Raw genomic sequence first — 21,868 nt, 5'->3', positions numbered from 1 at the left:
TGGTGGTTAGATATTCTGTTAATAGCTAGTCAAAAGCTATCTTTAACAATGATCCAATCCAGTGCCTCCCAAACTTTTTGAAGGGACAAAGATACAGAGAAATGATCAGGTTTATTTAGGACATTAAGCTAATGAAAGAAGCTAATGAAATCCAGGTGTTCAACCACATGGATTTTTTACAACTTTAGGCCCCACTTCCTCCTAGTCTCTGGCACCTCAGAAAGAGGAGCAATATTTTGGAACATCTGTGCCTCACTTGTGAGACATAAGGTGGAAAGTTTTGTCCTATTATTTTTGTCTAATTTTAAAGAAACTATGGTCAAAGATTTATTGCCTCGTCAGACCTCATCCACCATTAAGAACTGCCTGGAATAGCAAAGTTTCATGAAGCACAACAGAGAGATCATTAACTAGAAAAATAAACCTTCCTTAAATCCTTCCTCGGCCTCAGAATTAGAAGAATCCTCACTGTTAGGGAAGGATAATGAAGGAAATTTGGCCCATAACTTGATGGTCCCATAGCTCCATGTCATTGAGGTAACCTTAATAAACTACTAAATCACAATTTTAATGTTCCTCAACTAATCTGGGGAAAATATTACCAATGTACTCTGAAAATATCTCATTTTCTCATTTCCTGAATATCTCATTTCCTAAAAAAAAGATTCCTCTGGAATGCACTAACTAGATGATTTTTAGAAGGGGAAAAAATATGATATGGACATTAGATGTTTAGTGAAATCAAATGGCGTTGCACTCATGGAACGATCAAAAATATATATTACTTTGCATTATCCCCCAAATAGATACATAGTCTACATATTTTGCTTGTAGAGCTCTGTGTATACTAGGACATTCATAGGCCATATGTTCCAGCAAAAGTAGAAAATTAAGACCTGACAGCATTGCATAATACCTTAGCAAAGTGTTTTTTCAAAACAAGCATCAAGTAAAATATGACATATGAGAAATGTTCTGAAGTTTACAGAAATGCTGTTGAGTCTATGCTATGGTTAACAGCTTGGACCACAGCCATTTGCTTCTAGATATACCAATGTATTTTTTGAAATATATACCTGGGAACAAGTCCCACTTCAGACTCCTTGCTCATTGGAGAGTCTGCTTTTCCCTTTCACCCTCCCCCTACTTGTACTTTCTCTCTCTCTCTCCGTCAAGTGAATAAATAAAATCTTAAAAAAAAATCATTAACATTTATTTTGTGCTCAAGTCATATTTGAATCAGGGCTTCCAAATCACTCATCGTGCCCCCAAAGCTGACCACTCACTGTTTGCTGCACTGGATCCAGCGGTCTCCGTCCCTCCCACAGTTCCCCTTCTCCGTGCCTTCTGTGTTCAGCTTCTCATAACAGAACTTGTCAGACCCAGAAGCCTCTTGGAGAAGAACACATGAAGACCATGTGTTTTAGTGGCCTTTGTTATGCACAACCAGCAGCGTGCATGTAAATGTTTAACAACTGATTCTCCAGAAAAAGAAAAAAAAATCCGGACATATAGCATTTGCCAATTTCCATGGTGTAAATACCATCATGTCAATTTCCATGGTGTAACATATGGCTAATTTTAAGCTATCAATGGGATAGGTTTCTGAAATTCCTTAGAATTTAACACTTGGCTCTTGCAAGCTACTCCAAGACAGCTCCAACACGCTGCTGTTTTTAACTTGAGGAACAAACTGATTCCCAATTCTTGTTGGTGGGTTTGAGGGAGGGAAGGAGGAATGGTCATCAGCAGGAATTAGGGAGGTGGCAGGTAGAAAATGAAGAAAGATTCTTAGGCCTATTTTATACAAGTGTTAAAAGATATTATAAAGTCTTAGGCAATTAAGATTTTATGTCAACACTTGGGTTTTGGTATTTAAACATTTTAAAAGACAAATGCGCCTCTATTATCTTTCCTCTGTCAAAACCGAAACACTGAAAGTAAATCTTTCAGTTAAATGATATTTGCCAAACATGGAAATCACTCCTGCAGGGGTTCTGTTCTCCTTTTCTGTGCTTTATTTTCCTTTGAGGGTGACCTAGTCTCAGCCAATAAGACAGACCCCTTCCTCTCTGTCATCTGGTCCCCATGAACCGAAGTTCACAGGACAGGCACTATAAATGTCAGGAAGAGAGTAAGTGCACTGGAATACCTGGGTGGTTCAGTCAGTTAAGCATCTGCCTTCAGCTCAGGTCATGATCCTGGGGTCCTGGGATCAAGACCCATGTAGTTAAGGCTCCCTGCTCAGTGGGGAGCCTGTTTCTCCCTCTCTTTACCCTCACCCTACCCCCATTCATGCTCTTTCTTTCTCTCTCAAATAAATTTTTTTTGTAAATCTTAAAAAAAGAGAGAGAGAGAGAGAGAATGTGCATTAACATTCACGGAACGTACTGAGAGCAAGGACCATGTATGCAAATCTCTGGGTCTGCACCTCAGGAAGGACCTGCATTTCTTCTCTTCAAAGTGAGATGATACAACTACAGAATTTAAAAAATAAGTCTGGTACTTCCCCGGAGTAAAGGAACAGAAGGCTAATCTGAGGGGTAATGGTTAAATCCAAGGTACAGAGTGAATCACACAAGTGGTTGGATAATGAATGTGATCGCCACACTGAACCCAATCTTTGCATGTGCGTGTGACATCCCCTCTCTGACAGCCCTGTCACTGTGTGACACGGCTTTTTTTGGATGACCAGTCCCCAGCTTCAACAGATGTTTTCTGTGGTTCTGTGACTGAGATTCACAGGTCTTTTTATTTTCACCCTTTCCTAGATTTTTTTTTTTTTAAATCATCACTTCAGGGGCACCTGGATGGCACAATCAGTTAAGCATCCAACCGTTGGTTTCAGCTCAGGTCATGGTTTGGGGTTGTGGAATTGAGCCCTCTGTTGGAATCTGCACTTAGCATGGAATCTGCTTGAGACTCTCTTTCCCTCTCTCTCTGCCCCCCCCTTCTCTCTCTCTAAAATAAAAAGATCTTAAAAAATAAAATAAAATAAAATAAAATAAAATAAAATAAAATAAAAACACCTCTCCAAGCTGTCTATGTCTTCAGCAAGACTGGCAGAGCAGGATAATATCAGAGAAACCCGTGTGTCATCACCAAGCAGGAAAACGCAACTTACTTGTCCCCCAGACATGCTGACACTGGTTGTCCCGGGTCTTGCATTCCCCATTGTAACAGCGGCCCTGGGGACAGGGACACACATTAGGAGGCCCATACAGCCCGTTTCCTTGCCCCCAGATTTGGACTGCAAGGTCTCCTTTTGTTGTTTTTAGATAAGTTGATTTGTTTTTCACTCCATACCCCAGTATTTTCACAGTGAGAATAAAAATCACAAACATCTTAAGGGAAGCAGAGTAGACAAATTCTAAAACTCAGAATGGATCTCGTAGTACAGCTCTTTAAGTCAAAATTAATCATCTGAAATTTTAAATTTTACAGAAAACAAACGTTGGTACACTTCCTTGGCTGATTCCAAAATGATTTTTAGCTTCTTTTGGGTGTGAATGTTATATCAGAACACGGCTTCAGAAAAGACAAAACCCATAAGATCACATATGATAACACATTGTAACAGTCATATTTTCCCACAATGGGCTCACATTACTGAAAGACGGTCATAACTCAATAAATTAGATTCTTAATTCTTTAGTCATTATATTTTTTTCCCTTGCCTTCAGTCTGGACAATTTGTCACCAGAATTTAATATCAAACTATATTTAGTCACCAGAATTTAATATCATACTATATTTAGGATTTGATATGTCACGAAGCCACCTCGAATTGGAAGTCCATTGCAATAATGTATGGTTCTTTGAGATGTCATTTCCCTTCGAAGATATATTCATCAGAAGGAAAAAAAAAACCCTCACAAACTAGTCCTTTTAAAATTACATCAAAAACGTATTTTTTGATGGCATGCCTGGGTGGCTCAGTTGGTTAAGCGACTGCCTTTGGCTCAGGTCATGATGTTGGGGTCCTGGGATCGAGTCCCACATCAGTCTCCCTGCTCATGGGGGAGCCTGCTTCTCCCTCTGTCTCAAATAAATAAATAAAATCTTAAAAAAAGAGAAAAGAAAAAACTTAGAGCCCAGCATACCTGATTTTGATTGCATGCGTATCCATCTTGCTTATGAAGGTTTGGTGGGCACTGAAAAAATGCAATGTTTTTTGTTAATGTTCAACATAAGTACTTTCACATTATGTGTATAATTTATGAAAATGCAAAAAAAAAGGAAGCATGGTGAATATATATTTGGGAATGTTTAGAAAAACATAAGTAACCCCTTAAATAGATTATCCAAACAATTTCTTCTATTATTGGTAAAAATAATAAATTCACCCATACAGTGAGTACTTTTTATTTCTCTATCTTCCTTGAGGTGGACTAGAATAAGAACTTGCATTCACTTGGCTACAGAGTCAAGAGCAGAAGGAATTAAAATGGACAACGAAGGGCATGAATCAGCTTGTTATGTAGGAGTAGACACATTTGAGTTCTAACTCACAGGACCTTTCTCGGACTTGGGAAATGTCAAATCTGCATTTGACACCCCTGACGCTCACTTCTAGGTCACATTACTGAAAAAGAAGAAACACTCTTTCAACTCAACGTGAGTGCTCATCTCTGTGACATCTCTGACCTCTCTGATGTGCTACTACAACAATTGTGATGGGATAGTTATTTCTTTTCCAGGTCCACTTATCAAGTCTTTGTTTAAAAGTACACTTCATTTTCCCAAACGTCACCCTGAATGAATTAAAATTTTTGCTCCCTATGCACTTAATTTGCCACATTTGAGAGAATTGGAGACGGTTCAAGTCAAAGGCTCTGTAACACAGTGTTCAAAGCAAATATGCAAAGAAAAAGCAATATACAGGGAAAGCAAGTGACGAAGAAACACAGTAATAGGCACCAAGGTCTCTCCCAGAGCCTTTGCCTTCTTCAGTAAAGGACAGTTCTGCTTTTCCTATTGGTCAGACCCCAAACCATGAAGCCATCCTCTGTCTCTCCTTCACTCACATCCTTCTTGTAGTCGGTCAACAAATCCTATGAGTCTACCTTCGAACCAGAATCACATCTGACTACTTTTCTCTGTCTTCACTGCCAACCCCCAGTCCAATCCACCATCATTCCTCACCTGAATCATGCATCAGCCTTCAACTGATCACCCTGCTTCTGCCCTCATCTGTTTCAGTGACTGGAGCGTCCTTCTAAAAACATAAATTACATCACACTGCTCCCCTGCTTGATGGCTTTCCAATGTACTCAGTGGACATCAGAGTTCAACATGATAGGCATATTTCCATCCCAATCCATCTTCTCTCTGATCCCCTCCGTGCTCTGCCATGACTGAGCTGACTCTGCGAACATGCCACGCATGCTTCTACCCTATGGCTTTGCCCTGCTCTTCCTTCAATCTTCCCCCAGGTTTCTGCATGGTTTGCTCTCAAAAACTGGAACTCCTCCCACGTTGGCCTTCTCTGTTCCCCATTTCCTGGTGTTTTTCTTCTCCATAGGACTTACCACCTCTTACTCATATATGTTACTTATTTGTTTGTCTATGATCCCCATCCCGATGTGAGTTCCACACACGCAGGGATGATATGCATTGTTCCCTGCTGCCCCCATCACATCTAGAACAAAACTGGGCTCAATGGCTATGGAGTAGGTGCTCATTTACTGTTGGCTAACTGGATAAATAAATGAATAACCCACACAGACACAATTAAGTTCCTCTGTTCTGGGGCGCCTGGGTGGCTTAGTTGGTTAATTGCCTGCCTTTGGCTCAGGTCATGATCTCGAGGTCCTGAGATCGAGCCCTGCATCAAGCTCCCTGCACAGTGGGGAGTCTACTTCTCCCTTTCCTTTTGGCCCTCCCCGCAACTTGCGCTCTCTCAAATAAATAAATAAAATCTTCTTTAAAAAAGTTACTCTGGGGGCGCCTGGGTGGCTCAGTGGGTTAAGCCGCTGCCTTCGGCTCAGGTCATGATCTCAGGGTCCTGGGATCGAGCCCCGCATCGGGCTCTCTGCTCAGCAGGGAGCCTGCTTCCTCCTCTCTCTCTGCCTGACTCTCTGCCTGCTTGTGATCTCTCTCGGTCAAATAAATAAATAAAATCTTTAAAAAAAAAAAAAAGTTACTCTGTGCTGTGAAGTGTGTAAACCTGGCGATTCACAGACCTGTACCCCTGGGGATAAAAATATATTATATGTTTATAAAAAATAAAATTTAAAAAAAAAAGTTACTCTGGGGGCGCCTGGGTGGCTCAGTGGGTTAAAGCCTCTGCCTTCGGCTCAGATTGTGATCCCGGGGTCCTGGGACTGAGCCCCGCATCGGCTCTCTGCTCAGCAGGGAGCCTGCTTCACTTCCTCTCTCTGCCTGCCTCTCTGCCTACCTGTGATCTCTGTCTGTCAAATAAATAAATAAATAAAAATCTAAAAAAAAAGTTACTCTGTTCTTCACATATCAAACTGCTTATCAGGTTCACTACAGAAAGGTAAAGAACAAATTTAGAATTTGTAATTGCTAAGAAGCACTAACTCGCAAAGGAACACTTCGAGATAAAATGCTTTGGTTCTACATCTTTCTAAAGACTTTTGTATACGCTTTCTTTGACTACAGCTTTTTAATCAATCTGATGGTGATTATTCAAAGACATAATTATCAGCACCAAAACCTGGCCTACTGGGCCAACAGCACAGAAACACAGATCCTTGTGCCCTCCTTCATCCAAATCCACTCCAAATGCAATCAGTATCTTATTAACGAACTAACATAATTATTCACTTACTCCAAGGCCGATACAATCACACTAAACAAAAATCCAAAAGAAATGTTGCTACTAGAATAGGTATATCAGGGTCTAAAATCAATTTATCACAGTTGGCTTTTGTGATGTTTCAATAAAAAAAATCATTTGTAGAACTCTTTATTAATTAAAAAAAAGCCCCAATTATAAACTGTTGTAGCTACATGCAAGATTTCTAATCAATTTATTTTTTGTATAGGCTAATAAAAGCAAGTTGCTTATCACTGAAATATTTAACATGGGAAATTATGGAATGTCTTACATTCTCTGCGGACATTTAAAACAGAAGAACCACAAATTTGTGTGCTTTATTCTGCCTGTGAGTAGAGCTCTTGATTCAGTCTCTAAATGCCCTGCCAGCCCCCGGTTTCAGGCTGTGCAGGGAAGTTCACGGGAGGCAGGCTTCAACAGTGCAGTAGCATTTAAATGTGCTTATTTTTAATTGTGTTATGTCACCCATATAGCGCTAACAAAGACACATTTCCCACATCTTTCAAAAATACCTTTATTATATCATCCAGTATCATTTGCCAAGGATTTCTCTCAGTTGCACAAGTACTGATTATTCTGTGATAAACTGTGAATTTAAAAAGTAGCTCAGAGGCCTCAGTAAAGGCTAAAATCAAAATTAAGCAAAGACATGAGATACAAGGCAAAAAGCCATAGTGTTGCCAATGATGCCGATTCTCAAAGATGCAGATAGTCTCTGAGATCCCCTTTTTCCTAATCATAACTAGTATCAGTTAAATTCAAGGCTCACTGTCTATTACAAAGCAGAAGAATTCTAGGGGATCTTAACTCCCTCTACTCCAATTATCTATTTCAGGCACATTCTGGTCATATAAGGAAATCACTGCTAAAAGAACATGTTATTCTAATATGCCACTGAGAAATTAATTTAACAGCTCAATTTTCACCTTACATACATAAAGTGAAAGAAACGTTTGGGGCGCCTGGGTGGTTCAGTTGGTTAAGCGTCCAAGTTTCAATTTCGGCTCAGGTCATGACCTCAGGGCCCTGAGACAGAGCCCCACTTTGGGCTCACGCTCAGTGCAGTCTGCTTGTCCCTTTCCCTCTCTGTGCCTGCTCGCTCTTGCTCTCACTCCCACTCTCTCTCTCTAATAAATAAGATCTTAAAAAAAATGTTTTAAAAATTTAGACAGTAGACTATTAAGTTGAACATAGAGCCCTCATTATAAAAAACCTCACTTCCAGTAAGTTCCATGGCAATTCAGGAATTAAAGGCCGAAATGAAAAAACTGTACTTCGAAAACAGCTGAACACACAGAACCCAAAGCATATATGATGGGTATAAGAACAGTAGTATTCTACAAAACTAAAAATATAACTCAGTGAAACAGCACACCAGGATTGTCACAAAACATAAAACTTGGCACAAAACACAGAACCCACAATTCTAACACTTTTACTATATTCTAGGAAAACGCAAAGAAACCTATTTACATATCTAAATAGAAGAAACAGATATGCATAAAAATCAATACAGAATAGTGTGAACATATTTCACTGGATCACATCCTTAAAAGTGTCCCTTTGAATTGAATCTCAGAAAATACACATCAAGAACGTTCAAAAAGGTTAGTTAGAAACCTTTGTCTCCCCCTCCTCTTGTTCCTTCCCAGTGAAGGGAACTCAGCCTCCCTCCAGCTACTCTGCACTCCCTTCCACTCTGCACTCCCTTCCCCCTGAGCCAGGTAGAGTGACTGAATGACTGACAAACCTGGGAAGAATTACTGGCCCTTTGGCTCACTTCCGCCATTCTTCTCTTGCCTATCCACATAAATCATACTATCCTCGCTGCTCCTCCAAGACATGTAAGACAACGGCCCATCGCTGCAAGGAGAAGTCATTCAAGACCTACTTTTGTCAATAAGCTGTTCCTACAGCCTGAATCCAGGATCTATAAAGAGGCTCACTTAGCTCTCACACCAAGTTACAGCTTTCAACTTGGCCATATTCAAAATGAAAGATGGTATTTTGACCTCCAACCGGATTCTATTACGGGGAGCCCCTTGGAAACCATAATACCTGGCAGAAGACAACTCCACTTCTGGGCCATTTACCCTAAGGAGAAAACCCTGAACAAGAAATACTCTTAAAGATGCGTAAAGATGTTCACTGCCATATTAATTATAATAAGGAAAAACCGCCAACAACCTAAATATCCCCCAATGAATAACAAGTCCCAAGTCAACTAATGAATCCACATGACAGACTCATGCAATTGTAAAAAAGCGTATGTAGAAAAACTGTGGAATGGTACAGGAATATGTTTTTGAAGTCATAAAAAATAAAAGAAGAATGAAATTCAAAATTCTTACCTATTCCCTAACTGCCCTGATTCCTGTCAGTAATTCCTGCTCTCATTCCATTTCTTGAAGAAGCCAAGCTTCCTTACTTGCTGTTTTTGGACTAGATCCTCCTTCTGTGCCTTTCTATTTAAATACCAACTCCTCCAGGAAAATACACCTGCGCACCCAACCCAGAGCCCCCCGCCCCACATCCCACACCACCTTACGTTACACTTAGCACCACCAGATGTTTCTGTTAACTTACTCCTCTACCCAGCAGAAGGTAAGCTCCACAAGTGCAAGGACTTGACTATCTCGTTCCCTTCCATATCCCAACATTTACAGCAGTGCTTGCCTGGCACACAGCAGGTGCTCAGCAAACGTCCATTTGAATGAAAAATGAAGACTCAAAAATAATGTGATTTAAATTTCTAAAACATAAAAATTATATAAAGAAGGAATGCTAGTAGACAACATTACTTATGTTATAGTAATAGGGGGCATGATGCTAGGACCTTGCCAGTGGCGGAGAGTTGGTGACAGAACCAAGAGAGGTGGAACCTGCTCCCGGGCCCTTCTTTAATCAGAGCAGTATTCCTTGTTCTCTGCTTTCTACAGTGGGCATCCAACCAATTTTTTTCTTAAAAGTAGGGTTTGGTGGCTTAAAAATATTTGAAAACAGTACATTAATTCTTCATCAGCGTGAATATCCTATTTTAGACGTGGGGACAGAGAGAAAAATCAATTCACTGGGTAGAAACCATATAAAGGAAACTAATTATGAAGCGGAAATTTGGAAGAAAAAAGAGATCTAGGTCCAGGAAACACAATAAATATTCCTAAAATATAGGCATATCGGAGATCTAGAAATTACTAGAAAATAAAGTAAAACAAAACAAAAAACAAAGAAACCAAATAATCATATTCACACATGTAGCCCAACTGAAAGCTTTCCAATGTGTACAATATTTGCAAGTAAAATGTATTATTTAAAAACTCAAGTTTGTCATACCTGGCCAGAGTCTCCAGTACAATATTCAGTAATATCACACCCGTTGACAGCATCCCGACATTCATACCCTCGTGGCTGAAACTACACATCAAAATTCAGTATTAGGAGCTACTGTTAATTAGTATTTCAAATACCTAGCATTGTTATATTCACCAATAATTCAGATACTATCCCAAAGCCATTAGCACACTCTTTTTATGAATTAGCAAGATGCTTGCAGAATAGAGTCAAGGCCCAGATACCATTCTCTGTAGTAAATATGAGTCATTAACCAAGGCATTAAATGTTCAGATGTTAAAACCCATGGTCTCAGAGTATTACTTTTGGAAAACAAGGTAACAGCAATTCTATAAAGAAGACAGAGCAGTATGGTTTAAAACAAAAGAGCAAATCACTAAAATATAAACATTTAAGATCTCTCTGAAGATTGATAGATACACCCAACCTTCACTAATTGTCCCTATTAGCTTGGATCTTAACTGTGCTTTAGCTAAATACATACAATCAAATTTCAGAGAATTCATATGACACCAGTGACACCAGTCACACTGAGGGAATGGGTGAAAGATGAAGGAAAGAGATCATTGATGTCAAGCAATTTATAATCTGGGGAGGGGGGAAGCATAAGGCAACAAATCTAGAATTTCTTAAAGTACCATAATGCCTAATACCTCTTGGTACAGAATAAAATAATAAAATAATGTAACTTTATGGTTATAAGGATAAAATAATATAACATTATGGTTATAAGGAATACTAGAGGTTTTGTAAATGAGAAAAAGGAAGATTTAAAAAACGACTTCTCAAGAGTTGACTGGAGGTTCTACTGATGAAAGCAAACCATGTCCATACACACATAAGCTGTATATATACGCATATAAATATACACACGTAGATTACTTCTTTATGTAGCTTTCTTGCCTTTATAGGGGATTTTAAAAATCAAACATAAAAACTGTGAGCACTAGGTTTGAGGTTCATGGTCCAAAGTAAATTAGGCCCCAAATAAATGTACAGATACATAGCAGGAAATGTAAAGAAAAATGTTATAAGTAGGTCATATTATTAAAAAGACCGCAGGAATTGTCCCTCTTCTATTCAACCATTTATTCAGTCATTTAATGTAGTTTTTACCTACCTTAGCAGGACAACTCTCAATGTTTATTTTGGAAGGAGTTTACGTATATTTTCTTAAGGGGGAGCTGAAGGATAGGATAGTTGATAGTGCATCCTGGTAAAGGTAAAGGGTTTGACCCACAGAATTTAGGTAGCTTTACTGATTCTACAAAATTGTGAAAGCACAGGCCAATCAGCAAATGTCTGGCAAGCTCTACAAATGCTCTGTGTACACTGTGAGAGATTTAGCCAACAAGAGGGAAGTGTCGGGGGACTCACGAGACATGAGGTACTGTTGCAGCATGGCCCGTCGCTGCAGTGGGCCCCGTTGGAGAGCGAGCACTTCTTACAGCACAAGCCATAGCATTCCTAGAGGGAACATTCGCGTGAGTAAGTGAGAAAGCTTACAGGCTGGTCTTTCATCCCACTCTCCACACGGGACGTACGTATAATCCACATGAGGAGACTTAAACAATAACAAGCAAATATTTCAGGAAGTCATCACTTTAAACAATGATAATATTCCCTCCTGCCATATTTTTCAGCCAAGTATGATCTTCTGTGAAAGGGCTTCCCTACCAAAAAGTAAGCTTACTTCTTAGCAGGCACCTCACCTTCAGTTAGTTCCAATACACTCTTAAGACTCTTGTTTAAAATATTTTATTTTTAAGTAATTTCTACACCCAACATGGGGCTTGGACTCATAAACCCAGAATCACGAGTCATGTGCTCTACTGACTGAGCCAGGCAGGGGCTCCCAAACTCTATCTAGTTTCATAAAGACAAAAATAATACACACCACAGAAAGACTATTTTGTGATTTGATAATAGTTGAATGGGATGAATATGAACTATGAATTTTTAAGAGGCAGGAGATGTGATTAGAAGAACCCATTAGGTTTTTTTTTCAAACTAGATCATAAGGACATGATGAATTCTAACATGTCTGAGCTGGGATTAAGCATTGATGAGAGAGATGAGAAAGACAGACAGTAAGACCCCAGAGGAGGACCCTGTAGACTTGTTGCTATTCTTATAGCTATTCTTGCTATAAAGGCGGGAAGGATCTCTTATACCTACCACGTGTAAACCGCAGTCACATTCCTCTCCAGCCTCCACATATCCATTTCCACATTCTGTGGGCTCAAATAGCTAAAAGAGATTAGGAAGAGAAAGGAAAAACATTTTAATTTATCACAGAAAATCAACACGCAAATAGGGCTACCTACATGGTCCTGTAATCATGTGCAATTTTTCTGTGATCTGTTGTTAACAGCATCTTACAAATGATGTCTGTGTGGTAACACTGTTCACTTATTAATAACACTTCGAATAATCATATGGGTAGTATTTCTTGGAGGATTCTCTGGAGGTGGGCTCCAGAGATGACCTCTACCATTAGAATTACTTATTAATGGAAATGAGCTATCAAAAGGAATAGATCATTTATTACATTTGCTAATGGAGCTCAGATGCGATGCTAAGACTCACCGATACCTAATTTACTGACTTATCTCCAGGCAGCTGAGAAAACATAAAAACTGTCAAACAGATAAAATGTTTCAGTCACAGCCACATGTAATGAATACCATCAAGGAAATGCAAATAAGCGTAGAAGAGGTGCCGTTGGAAATCCATGCCCATCATTCTCATTGAAAAGAAATCTGTCCTGTCTAAAGTATACTAAATAAATGTGCAGACATATTCACGGAGGTATAGAAATCTTTCAATCATTCCTGGAACACTGGAGGAGTCGAATTTCTAGAATAATGCACTCCACTAGTGCTATGAACTTCCCTGCCAGACAACCTATCTTGTAGCCAATTGTGGAGGCTGCTGAGCATTTATGAGAAACAGTTCTTTTTTCCCTCAGCTGGGGCAAGATCTCCCTCTGCATGCCCATTACACTTGCATGAAGACTGGAAGGGCACATTCCAATCCAAATGCTCAAAGAAAGGAATATGAGAGGGCAAGAAAGACTCCTCCTCTAGACACCCCAAGGAAGGGTTGCCTTCCACCGAGGCCATCTAAGAAAGACCCGATTCTCCTTCCACTTCCAGGAAAGAAAAACTCTTATTCAAAACAAGAAAGTTCTCCAGGGTACTTGGGTGAGACTCCTCCACAGGAAAGTCCAATGAGTGAAATCAACAGTCCTAATCTCTGTGGTATTTTATCAGCAGGAAGGACAAAATGGAAAGGGGAAGCTCGGACTGGAACATGGCTAGCACTTCCTTCAGGCCTCCGGGGAACCAACTGTTGGATCTCTCTCTTAGGAGCCTTCTTCCAACCAGCAGCAGGCCTTGATCACAAACTGGGTGGAAAACATAGCAGGTGGGAAGGATCCCACAGCACAGAAAAGAGGCATGCAGATAATGTGGAAAATAACATGTGAGTCACACATGCGCACATTCATTGACTAAAAGCACTTAGAAAAAAAAAGTCAGTTCTTTGATACATACATACACATTATTCCACTGGAATACACAGGGGCTTTTAAAAAATCCTTCTACCACGTAGCTTAAAAAAAAATCCGTATTTACTAACTTTTAAAATTGAAGATGTATCATTATTTTTATTTAGTTTTCAAGTTACCTGAATAGTTTTCTTTCTACTGACAGGCAGTTTCAGAAATCTAATGATGGATCCTTCCACACACACACTAGAAACCTTAGGACTCACTGCTGTGCTCTCAGGCAAAATACTTCTAACTGGCTGGTGAGACCCGAGGCAGGTGAGATGAGTCGTGTACACTTCAACTCGTTAATGCCAGCAGCTCCCATCAATTCACTACTACTCCTTTCCCCCATTTTGAACACTTGGAAGTTTTCAGATTTCTGTTCTGAGGGTCAGTGCCATGAAAGGCAGACAGCTGAATTTAATGGTTGCAAGGTCACTTTACAATTCCTGTTTCTTTTTCTGCAGACTCACTGAGAATTTATACAGATATCAGGCATCCAACTAACATCCCCCGACTACAGAAGTATCACTTAATTATGAGAATAGGAGTAAATTATTCTGTCATTTATACACATTAGTCAGTGATTATTTTTCCTTAAGGTTAACATGATTTCATTACTCTCTCAATTTATAAAGCATTACACATTTTGTATAGCAAAGGGACTATATTTGACTTACGAAGTAGTATTTTCAAAAGAAACATGAAATGTGCAATGTTAGAATTTCTATACCGTCTGCTAATTAGCAGCAATCCTGCTTTTATGCCTGTTGAATGATTCATTTCCAAATATGTTACTAGAGGTCCACAGTGCCTTATGCAAAAGCTTTGTAGGGCTGCCTGGGTGGCTCAGTGGGTTAAGCCTCTGCCTTCAGCTCAGGTCATGATCTCAGGGTCCTGGGATCGAGTCCCGTATTGGGCTCTCTGCTAGGCGAGGAGCCTACTTCCTCCTCCCTCTCTCTCTCTCTCTGCCTACTTGTGATCTCTCTGTGTCAAATAAATAAAATCTTAAAAAAAAAAAATGCTTTGTAGCCAGTGAGTTTGAAAATTCTGGCTTTGCTAGATTGTAGAAAAGTATGATGCATGTTCTATGTAATAGTCCTGAGGGGCCTGGTGCATACCCTATAATCACAAACATTTATATTTCTGCAGCAATACTTACGACTATTTACACTATGAGGGGTAATAAATGTTTTTAGTCCAAGAGAAGTTTTACTGCCTAATGTGTTTTCTGCAAACTCATAAAAAAGACTTCCAATTTTCAGAGCTTTTTGAGTTAAGGAATTAATGGATAAGGATTGTGACAATGCATATATGAATTTTGATGAAATGACAGTTGATACCATGGACCTTCCCACATAAAGAGACTATATATAATAAATAATAAATATGCATATGTATTTATGCGATCCATAAATACTTTGGGCCATCTTTTGGCTAGCTTCTGTGGGTATTTCCTATATCTATATGTATATCTATATCTATATCTACATCTAATATCTAGATATCCTAGATAGGAGAATAGACCACTCAAAAAGAAAAGAAAAAAAGCCAAGGAACTAGTTGTATTCTTTGAGAGAATGTCAATGGAAATTGGAGTTTTCGTCAGAGAAACAGGTTAAAGCGATATATGTTAATCTAACACACAATCTCTAAGCAGCGGGTTGAAAATCCTAACATGTAAATTTCAAAGATATTTTGATTGAAGTATGTTTGTTTCTTTGTTTGGAGGATAAAGTGGGAGGGGTACAACTAGCACTGAAAAATCAGAGACTCACAGCAGCAAAACTATGGTTTTGTCACTCATTTACACAGGATCAGATTTCATATGATAATGGCTTTTATGACTAAATACTAATCAGACTGACAAATCCCCTCCTCCCCCAAAAGACCTGTTTTCCAAGACAAGTATCTGGCATTTTCAGTGTTCCACTGTAAAAAGATATGTAAAGACATATAAAAAGATATTTGCATCTCGTTTTATTAAGGCAGAAGCTACTTTTCAACATTTCCCACTGAGAAAAATGCAAACACGGCTTTTCAATCTTTTCCCATAAGAGATTTGTGACTGATGATTGTGAGAAGATCTGAGGTGTATATGATTTCTAAGGCTATATTGCTTTCATGAATATTATGTACATTAAACAAATTTCTTAGAAGAAAAAAAAAAATTAAAGAAATAATTACACTTCCTGAGTTACTAACCTTTGTTGGCCTGTTGAAAAGACAGGCTCCCCCTCCTCTCTGTAAAAAGTCTCTATATTCCAAAATGCTGCACTTTGAGAACTTTCGGGAATGGGACACCCTGAGAAAATAAAGAATCAATTATGTAAATAATTTACCAAAAGCAGTCATCAGAGAAGAAATTAGAACCCGTGAAATTAGAGCAACATGTTCACTCTGGATCTAGACGATTCCGCACAGGTTCATTTATGTTCAAACTGCCAAATAAGTATGTGTGGTAGAATTTGTAAAAATAGATAGTCAAAGAAAACCACAGATTGGGAGCCAGGTTATAACTTCCTCAGCAGCCAAGCCCTTCTATGCCTGGGCTTAGAAGAGTTTTGGAAAGCTTATCACAAAACTTCGCCACCTAGGCTATATTTTAAAGTGTGGTCATTTTTACTTGCTCTCTCTCAGTAAAGCAAGCACTTTTTTTTTTGCCTCTGTCCTGAATAAAAGATGCAAAGGAACCTATTAGTTTTTACTTTGGAGGAAGGAATTGTGACACTCTAGTAAAGATTACATAATGCAGATTGCAGCAACACCAATGAGGCAAACAAGGAAATCGTAAAGTATTTCCTTTACACACACACACACACTATATATATATATATTATATATACACACACACAACTTCATACATGAATATATATATACGTATATATGTATACACGTTTTTAGCACATATACACTTAGTAAAAACAGAATGCGGGTAAGCTCCTTCTGAATTAGAATTAGGTTATAGCTTTTCAGGCACAACGTCAAATATATTCATGACTTAGGAATATGATATGAGCCTTTTTGTGATTTAATTAATCCAATTACTATCTCTATGTCAGTATATAGGGAAATATTATACACATGATTAAGGCTGAGTCCTACACACTGATTCTTCGGGCATATTTTTCATAGTACTTGATTTGAGAGTAACAGGCTACTGATTTTAGGAGGCAATCCAAAAGTTTTTTGTATCCTGATGCATGAGGGTAGTATATGTAAGTAGGAAAAAATTATGCCATTGTTGACAGTGATCCCTTAAAGGGACTATGTAGAAATGTGTACTCAAGAAAATATATATATTAACTTTAGTTGTGGTGTTTTTTTTTTTTTCTATCCTCCGGGTGGCCAGTCCGAAAATTCATTTAGAAATTAGGAGTTTAGAAGACAGAAAGTGCCTCTTTATAGAAGCAACATTATAAATGTTCCTATAGTAGTCCTCAAAAATGCTGTTTAAGCCATAATTTTACTAAACTATGGCAGAACAGTAAGGGGAGCATGAAAGTTAACAGCTTCAGGTTTAAACTGCATTTCTAGAAACATATGTTCTAAAGCAGCAGGCAGAACTGTTGACTATCTCTGCAAATCCTCATTTTCACACTCCTCTTTTCCCCATGAGCCCGACTCCTGGTGGGAACGTAAAGAAGGGACTCTGTACAAGTTGGTCAGGGCCTCTGGCCTCAGGAGAAGGGGAGGACCAGAAATGGGCAATATATTGAGCAGATCTCTGGCATGGGCAGAAGAAGAAGGACAGACACGGGTGAAACAATGTCTTCCATCTAGTAGGAGTGGGCTCTAGCTTGGGAGCCTTGGATTAGTGGCTCCCACGGGGGCAGGAGCCAGGCTGGGGGTGGGGGGAGGGGGGAGGCAATGTTTCCAGGCCCTGGCTCCCAGCCCCTCCCAGGCATGACTCTAGTTCTCAAATTATCCTCACAAGAAGAGAGGAGATAGGTGCGAAAATGTTCAAATGTCTATCAATAGATGATACCTATTTTAGACACAATAATTCTGTCTCAATAAGAAAAAAGCTCTATCGATTATATAAGCAGTATGGTACCATTTTTACTACACCAAATATGTCTATTTGTGAGTTCCTTAAAATATAAATTGATGAAGAAATTGATTTTCACGACTGCTTCAGACAGACAATGAGCTTGTATTCTAAGTGCACTAAAAAAATCAATGCCTCTACTAAACTTAGAAGCATTTAATAATGGGCTTCTTCTAAAGGTTAATAGAAATAGAAGTTGTTATTATACTTTACTGTTATCAACAACTTTAAATGAAAAATTAAAATATAAGGTGAATCAGTCCTTTCATTTTTAAAATGTCAGAAAATTTATGATTGAACTTATACTGAGTGCTGAGCCTAAAAGACCAGTACCCGAGAGACTGTGTAGCACTTACATGTGGCAATGTCAGTGAAAGGCATAAATCAAATGCATGTATAATGAAAATTTACCCTGTTTCCTCCATGATGCAGCCACCCCAGGATTCTGTGCAGTCACATTCTAGTCCAATGAAATAATAAAAAGCAACAGAAGAAAAGAAAAACAACAAAAGTCACATCTTTAATTTGCATTTCCACTTTTGAGATAAGTCCTTATTACCAATTCCATGTCATGTAGATACAGAATGTGAAATCTCACCAAACAAAATCTATTTCCATTCAATTAATATTTCTTTACATCCCTTCCAAAAGTATAGGTTATTTCCTAAGACAACAGCTGGCAAGATATAAAACTGTCACTCTCTTCCTTTTTGTAACTCAGAAAACTCAACTGAGTTCCTAGTTCTAATGTTTAATGAAAAGTAGCCTGGTCTGGAAATGAAAAGCCTGAGTTCTAGACCAAGGTCTCCCTGAGTTCTAGGTCAAGGTCTCCCTCATAGGCAAGTCCTGTAGGCAAGTGACCTAGTATTTCTTGGGTTTTAGTGTTTCCACCTTGAAAATGGAGAACAGCCTCTCTGCCTATCGCCCAGAGTGGTTCGAGGGCTCACACAAGATGAGCGCCAGCACGCGCTCTGTGAGCGGTCAAGCTCTACTGCACACATGTCGTGAATCATTTCTGAAACCTCCCCCAACAGAGCACATTGGAAGTTACAGGAGAGAATTCACTTGCTAGATTCAAAGCGAGGTTTGGCCAAGATTTGCAGAACACTACGCTCAAAGGTTTAGGAAAAGAGAGCGTTCTAAAATATAAGTGTAAATTGTCACTGAAACTAAACAACAATCACGAACTCAACCGAGATGCCCAGAGACTGACATACTGATACTGCAATGGGCTGTTCTTTTCATTTACTTTTTTTTTTTCCTATTCTCTTTTCTATCATAGACAAAGATATTTTCAAAGAAAGGCTTCCAGATAGATTTTTTAAAAGTCAAAGTTCAGAACTAAAGAACTATCCACCTAAACAAACAAGTCACAAAGGAATGAAACATTTTAGGAAGGACCTACTCCAGGCATTGGTCCTAAACCCCTACTTCTCACCGCATCCCCTCACCCAACTCCATAACATCTCCCAGCTGACCCCAGCGCTGGCCTCTTCCAGGCTCCAGGGTTCCCAAAGGAGGTCATAAACCTGGCCCTACTCCCTTCTGATTTTAAGGACATCTATCCCAGCTGATGAAACACAAAACACCTCCTTTAATGTGTACTATGTGATTCCTTGGAAAGCAGATACTCTGAGCAAGATTCTAATAAATGAAAGTTTGTGGATATTTGCTAAATGCCACCAGACTTAATATACACATCAAGTGATGACTTAATATACCCATAAAGGGAATCAAGAAGCCCCGGATACATATTTTGTTTCAAATTTCCCTAACACTATGCATTAATAATAATTATTTGATAGTCATCAAAAAGGTATAAAATAAATGTAGGATAATGTTATAGTAGGTTTTTGTCCTTTTCTTCCTTGGGGAGCTGAGGTGGGCAGGGAGACCTTTACTTTTAGCATCTGATATTTTCACAGAGGGGAGCAGACTTCCACTTAAGAGAATAATTTGAGGGAATACCTTGGTCCTTCCTTCCACGGCATCCCATTATGACTTTTTTGGGTCCTAGGCACTTTTGCCCCATGCCACAAGAAATGTATCAGAAATTGTATTTTACTACTTTGTTGGTCTAAAGAGAAATATAATCCAGGTTGGATTTTATTCTGATTTTTAAAGAAATTGAAATTTTTCATGGATTCCTAAAACTATTGTGGGCTTTGGATACTTTGCCACTGGAAGCTCAGCCCTGTCTTTCCATCTTCCTGTCCTCTGATTAATGAAGAAAGTGCCATGAGCACTCACTGGCTGAGTTTCCCCACTGGACGGGGCCCCACTTGTGGCCCTGTTTGGATTTCCCCTTGGCATGACCTGCCCATGAGAGGGGTATCCTCTACCCCCTGTTTCCAGGCTTAAAGGACCCTCAAAGCAGGGCTGCCTATAGGGGAGCCTTCTTCTTGAAACTTCCTGATGGGACCATGTGGGTGAGTTCCAAGGTAGGTAGGTGGGAAAGTTTAATTAGAGTTGGAGGTCCTCTTTGACACCGGATCTAAGCTATTTCCTGATCCAGCTGCATTATTATTTTTTTTTATTTCTTTTCAGCATAACAGTATTCAGCTGCATCATTATTGACTCCCAATGGAACTTTTTTGACACCTAGTGTCTACACTCCACTGCTTAGAACACAGAGGGTGACGGTTCACCCTCTCCCTTAAACCCCAACACTCCGCAATGTGAGAAAGAGCTGCTCCTGTTCTGAGAAAGCGAGTACGATTTTATGAATTTCGAAGGAGAATATCTACAACCCAAACAGATTGGGAATTACCTGCAGTTGCTCATTTGATCACCTTTTTGAAGAGGAAGGAGGTACACTACAATTAAGCTCTAATGACTTAGGAATAAAAATTATTTATTTATTATTGACTGGACATGCACTATACAGACAGAATGGCACATGAAAGTGAGTAAGAAGGTCAATGTACATACTTGGCTTTCTGCTAGAAGGTTCCCATTGGATTCCAAGGTTTTGAGCCAGGCTCTGCGATAATACTTGTGCCACTGCCATTGGAAGACCATACTGTTTTTCAGAGTTGAAAGTGTGTGGGAGACATTTGAGAGAGTGCACAAAGCTAGTTATTATTTCTTAATCATCACCACATATCATCTCAGTTCCCTAAGTAGAGCCTCACAGCATCAAAAGATGGCATATGCTCCTTATCACTTCTTCCTTGCAACTGGGCCCAAGAAGCAGAAAGCCTCTCTTCCTATGTGACGTCTCTCAGAACTTGATGCTCTCACATGGAAACATAAAATATAAGCCATAAAAGGCTATGCCCTGATTCAACTCATACCAAACCAAGAATAAACTCAACTTACTACAAGTATGCCAAGAAAGGTCTCGACTGAATGTTGGCTTTTGGGATTAGCTGGTATAATATATTCTGGCATTGATCAGGGTTTAGATACAGTTGGTTTGGCTTTTTGGGTGCTGTTGCCAGCTGGTGTAAGGATTTCCTTGATATAAATGAAGGTACTAGAATCCAAACAAAGAGACTAAGGAAATATTTGTTTCAATGAATTCTACAGAGGGATAGGTAGAAGGCATAAAGATGGAAAATTTACATAGAGAGAAAACAATAATACTGATTAAACATAATCATAAACTCTTTGATTTAATGGAGTTAAATCTAACATGCATAGGAGAGCATTATAGCTTAAAATTATCAGGAAAGGAATAGTAAGTTTATAAAAATTTATCCACAGAAGTGAAAAAAATATCTGGACCAATCTTTGGCATGCATTTGCCTGATAAACATGAAAAGCCATAATTATGAAATGAAGCAATACCTCTCTTCTAACACCAAAGACCACTTTGGGTTCCAATTACTAATATAAATCACTCATACCTTATTCTTATGTCATTGTCATTTTAAACAAGCCTAAGAGGGATGGAAACTAGGCCACAGGGAAGAAAGAGGTCAGATGCAAAGATAAAGCTCTACTTTAAGAAAATTGATCAAATTTACCTCATTCACACCAACTCCCCTTGTGCGAGAACAGACACCTCCAAAGTAACTCAGACTGCTTCTCTTATAGTGGAATGTCATACGCCTAAAGAAAAAAAAAGAAGTGCTCTCAGGAACCAATGTAATGACCATCATAT

The 21,868-nt window shown here is 39.1% G+C and overlaps 1 protein-coding gene across 1 annotated transcript in view; it reads right to left on the bottom strand.

The window, feature by feature from the left end:
* Positions 1-21,868, bottom strand: part of ADAM23 (ADAM metallopeptidase domain 23) — a 162,943-nt gene that overhangs the window by 22,936 nt on the left and 118,139 nt on the right. Inside the window, exons 12-21 of the mRNA XM_047722557.1 lie at positions 21,732-21,816; positions 20,692-20,782; positions 18,172-18,220; positions 15,915-16,014; positions 12,335-12,406; positions 11,534-11,623; positions 10,139-10,219; positions 4,104-4,154; positions 3,125-3,188; positions 1,287-1,392 (exon numbers count right to left, since the gene is read on the bottom strand). Coding sequence (XP_047578513.1) covers positions 1,287-1,392; positions 3,125-3,188; positions 4,104-4,154; positions 10,139-10,219; positions 11,534-11,623; positions 12,335-12,406; positions 15,915-16,014; positions 18,172-18,220; positions 20,692-20,782; positions 21,732-21,816 — 789 coding nt within the window. The remainder of the gene's footprint in view (positions 1-1,286; positions 1,393-3,124; positions 3,189-4,103; positions 4,155-10,138; positions 10,220-11,533; positions 11,624-12,334; positions 12,407-15,914; positions 16,015-18,171; positions 18,221-20,691; positions 20,783-21,731; positions 21,817-21,868) is intronic.

The sequence above is a fragment of the Lutra lutra genome, chromosome 3 (genome assembly GCF_902655055.1).
Source record: "Lutra lutra chromosome 3, mLutLut1.2, whole genome shotgun sequence".
NCBI lineage: Eukaryota > Metazoa > Chordata > Mammalia > Carnivora > Mustelidae > Lutra > Lutra lutra.
Note: the sequence above shows the minus strand (reverse complement) of the source record. Positions and strands in the feature narration are given on the sequence as shown.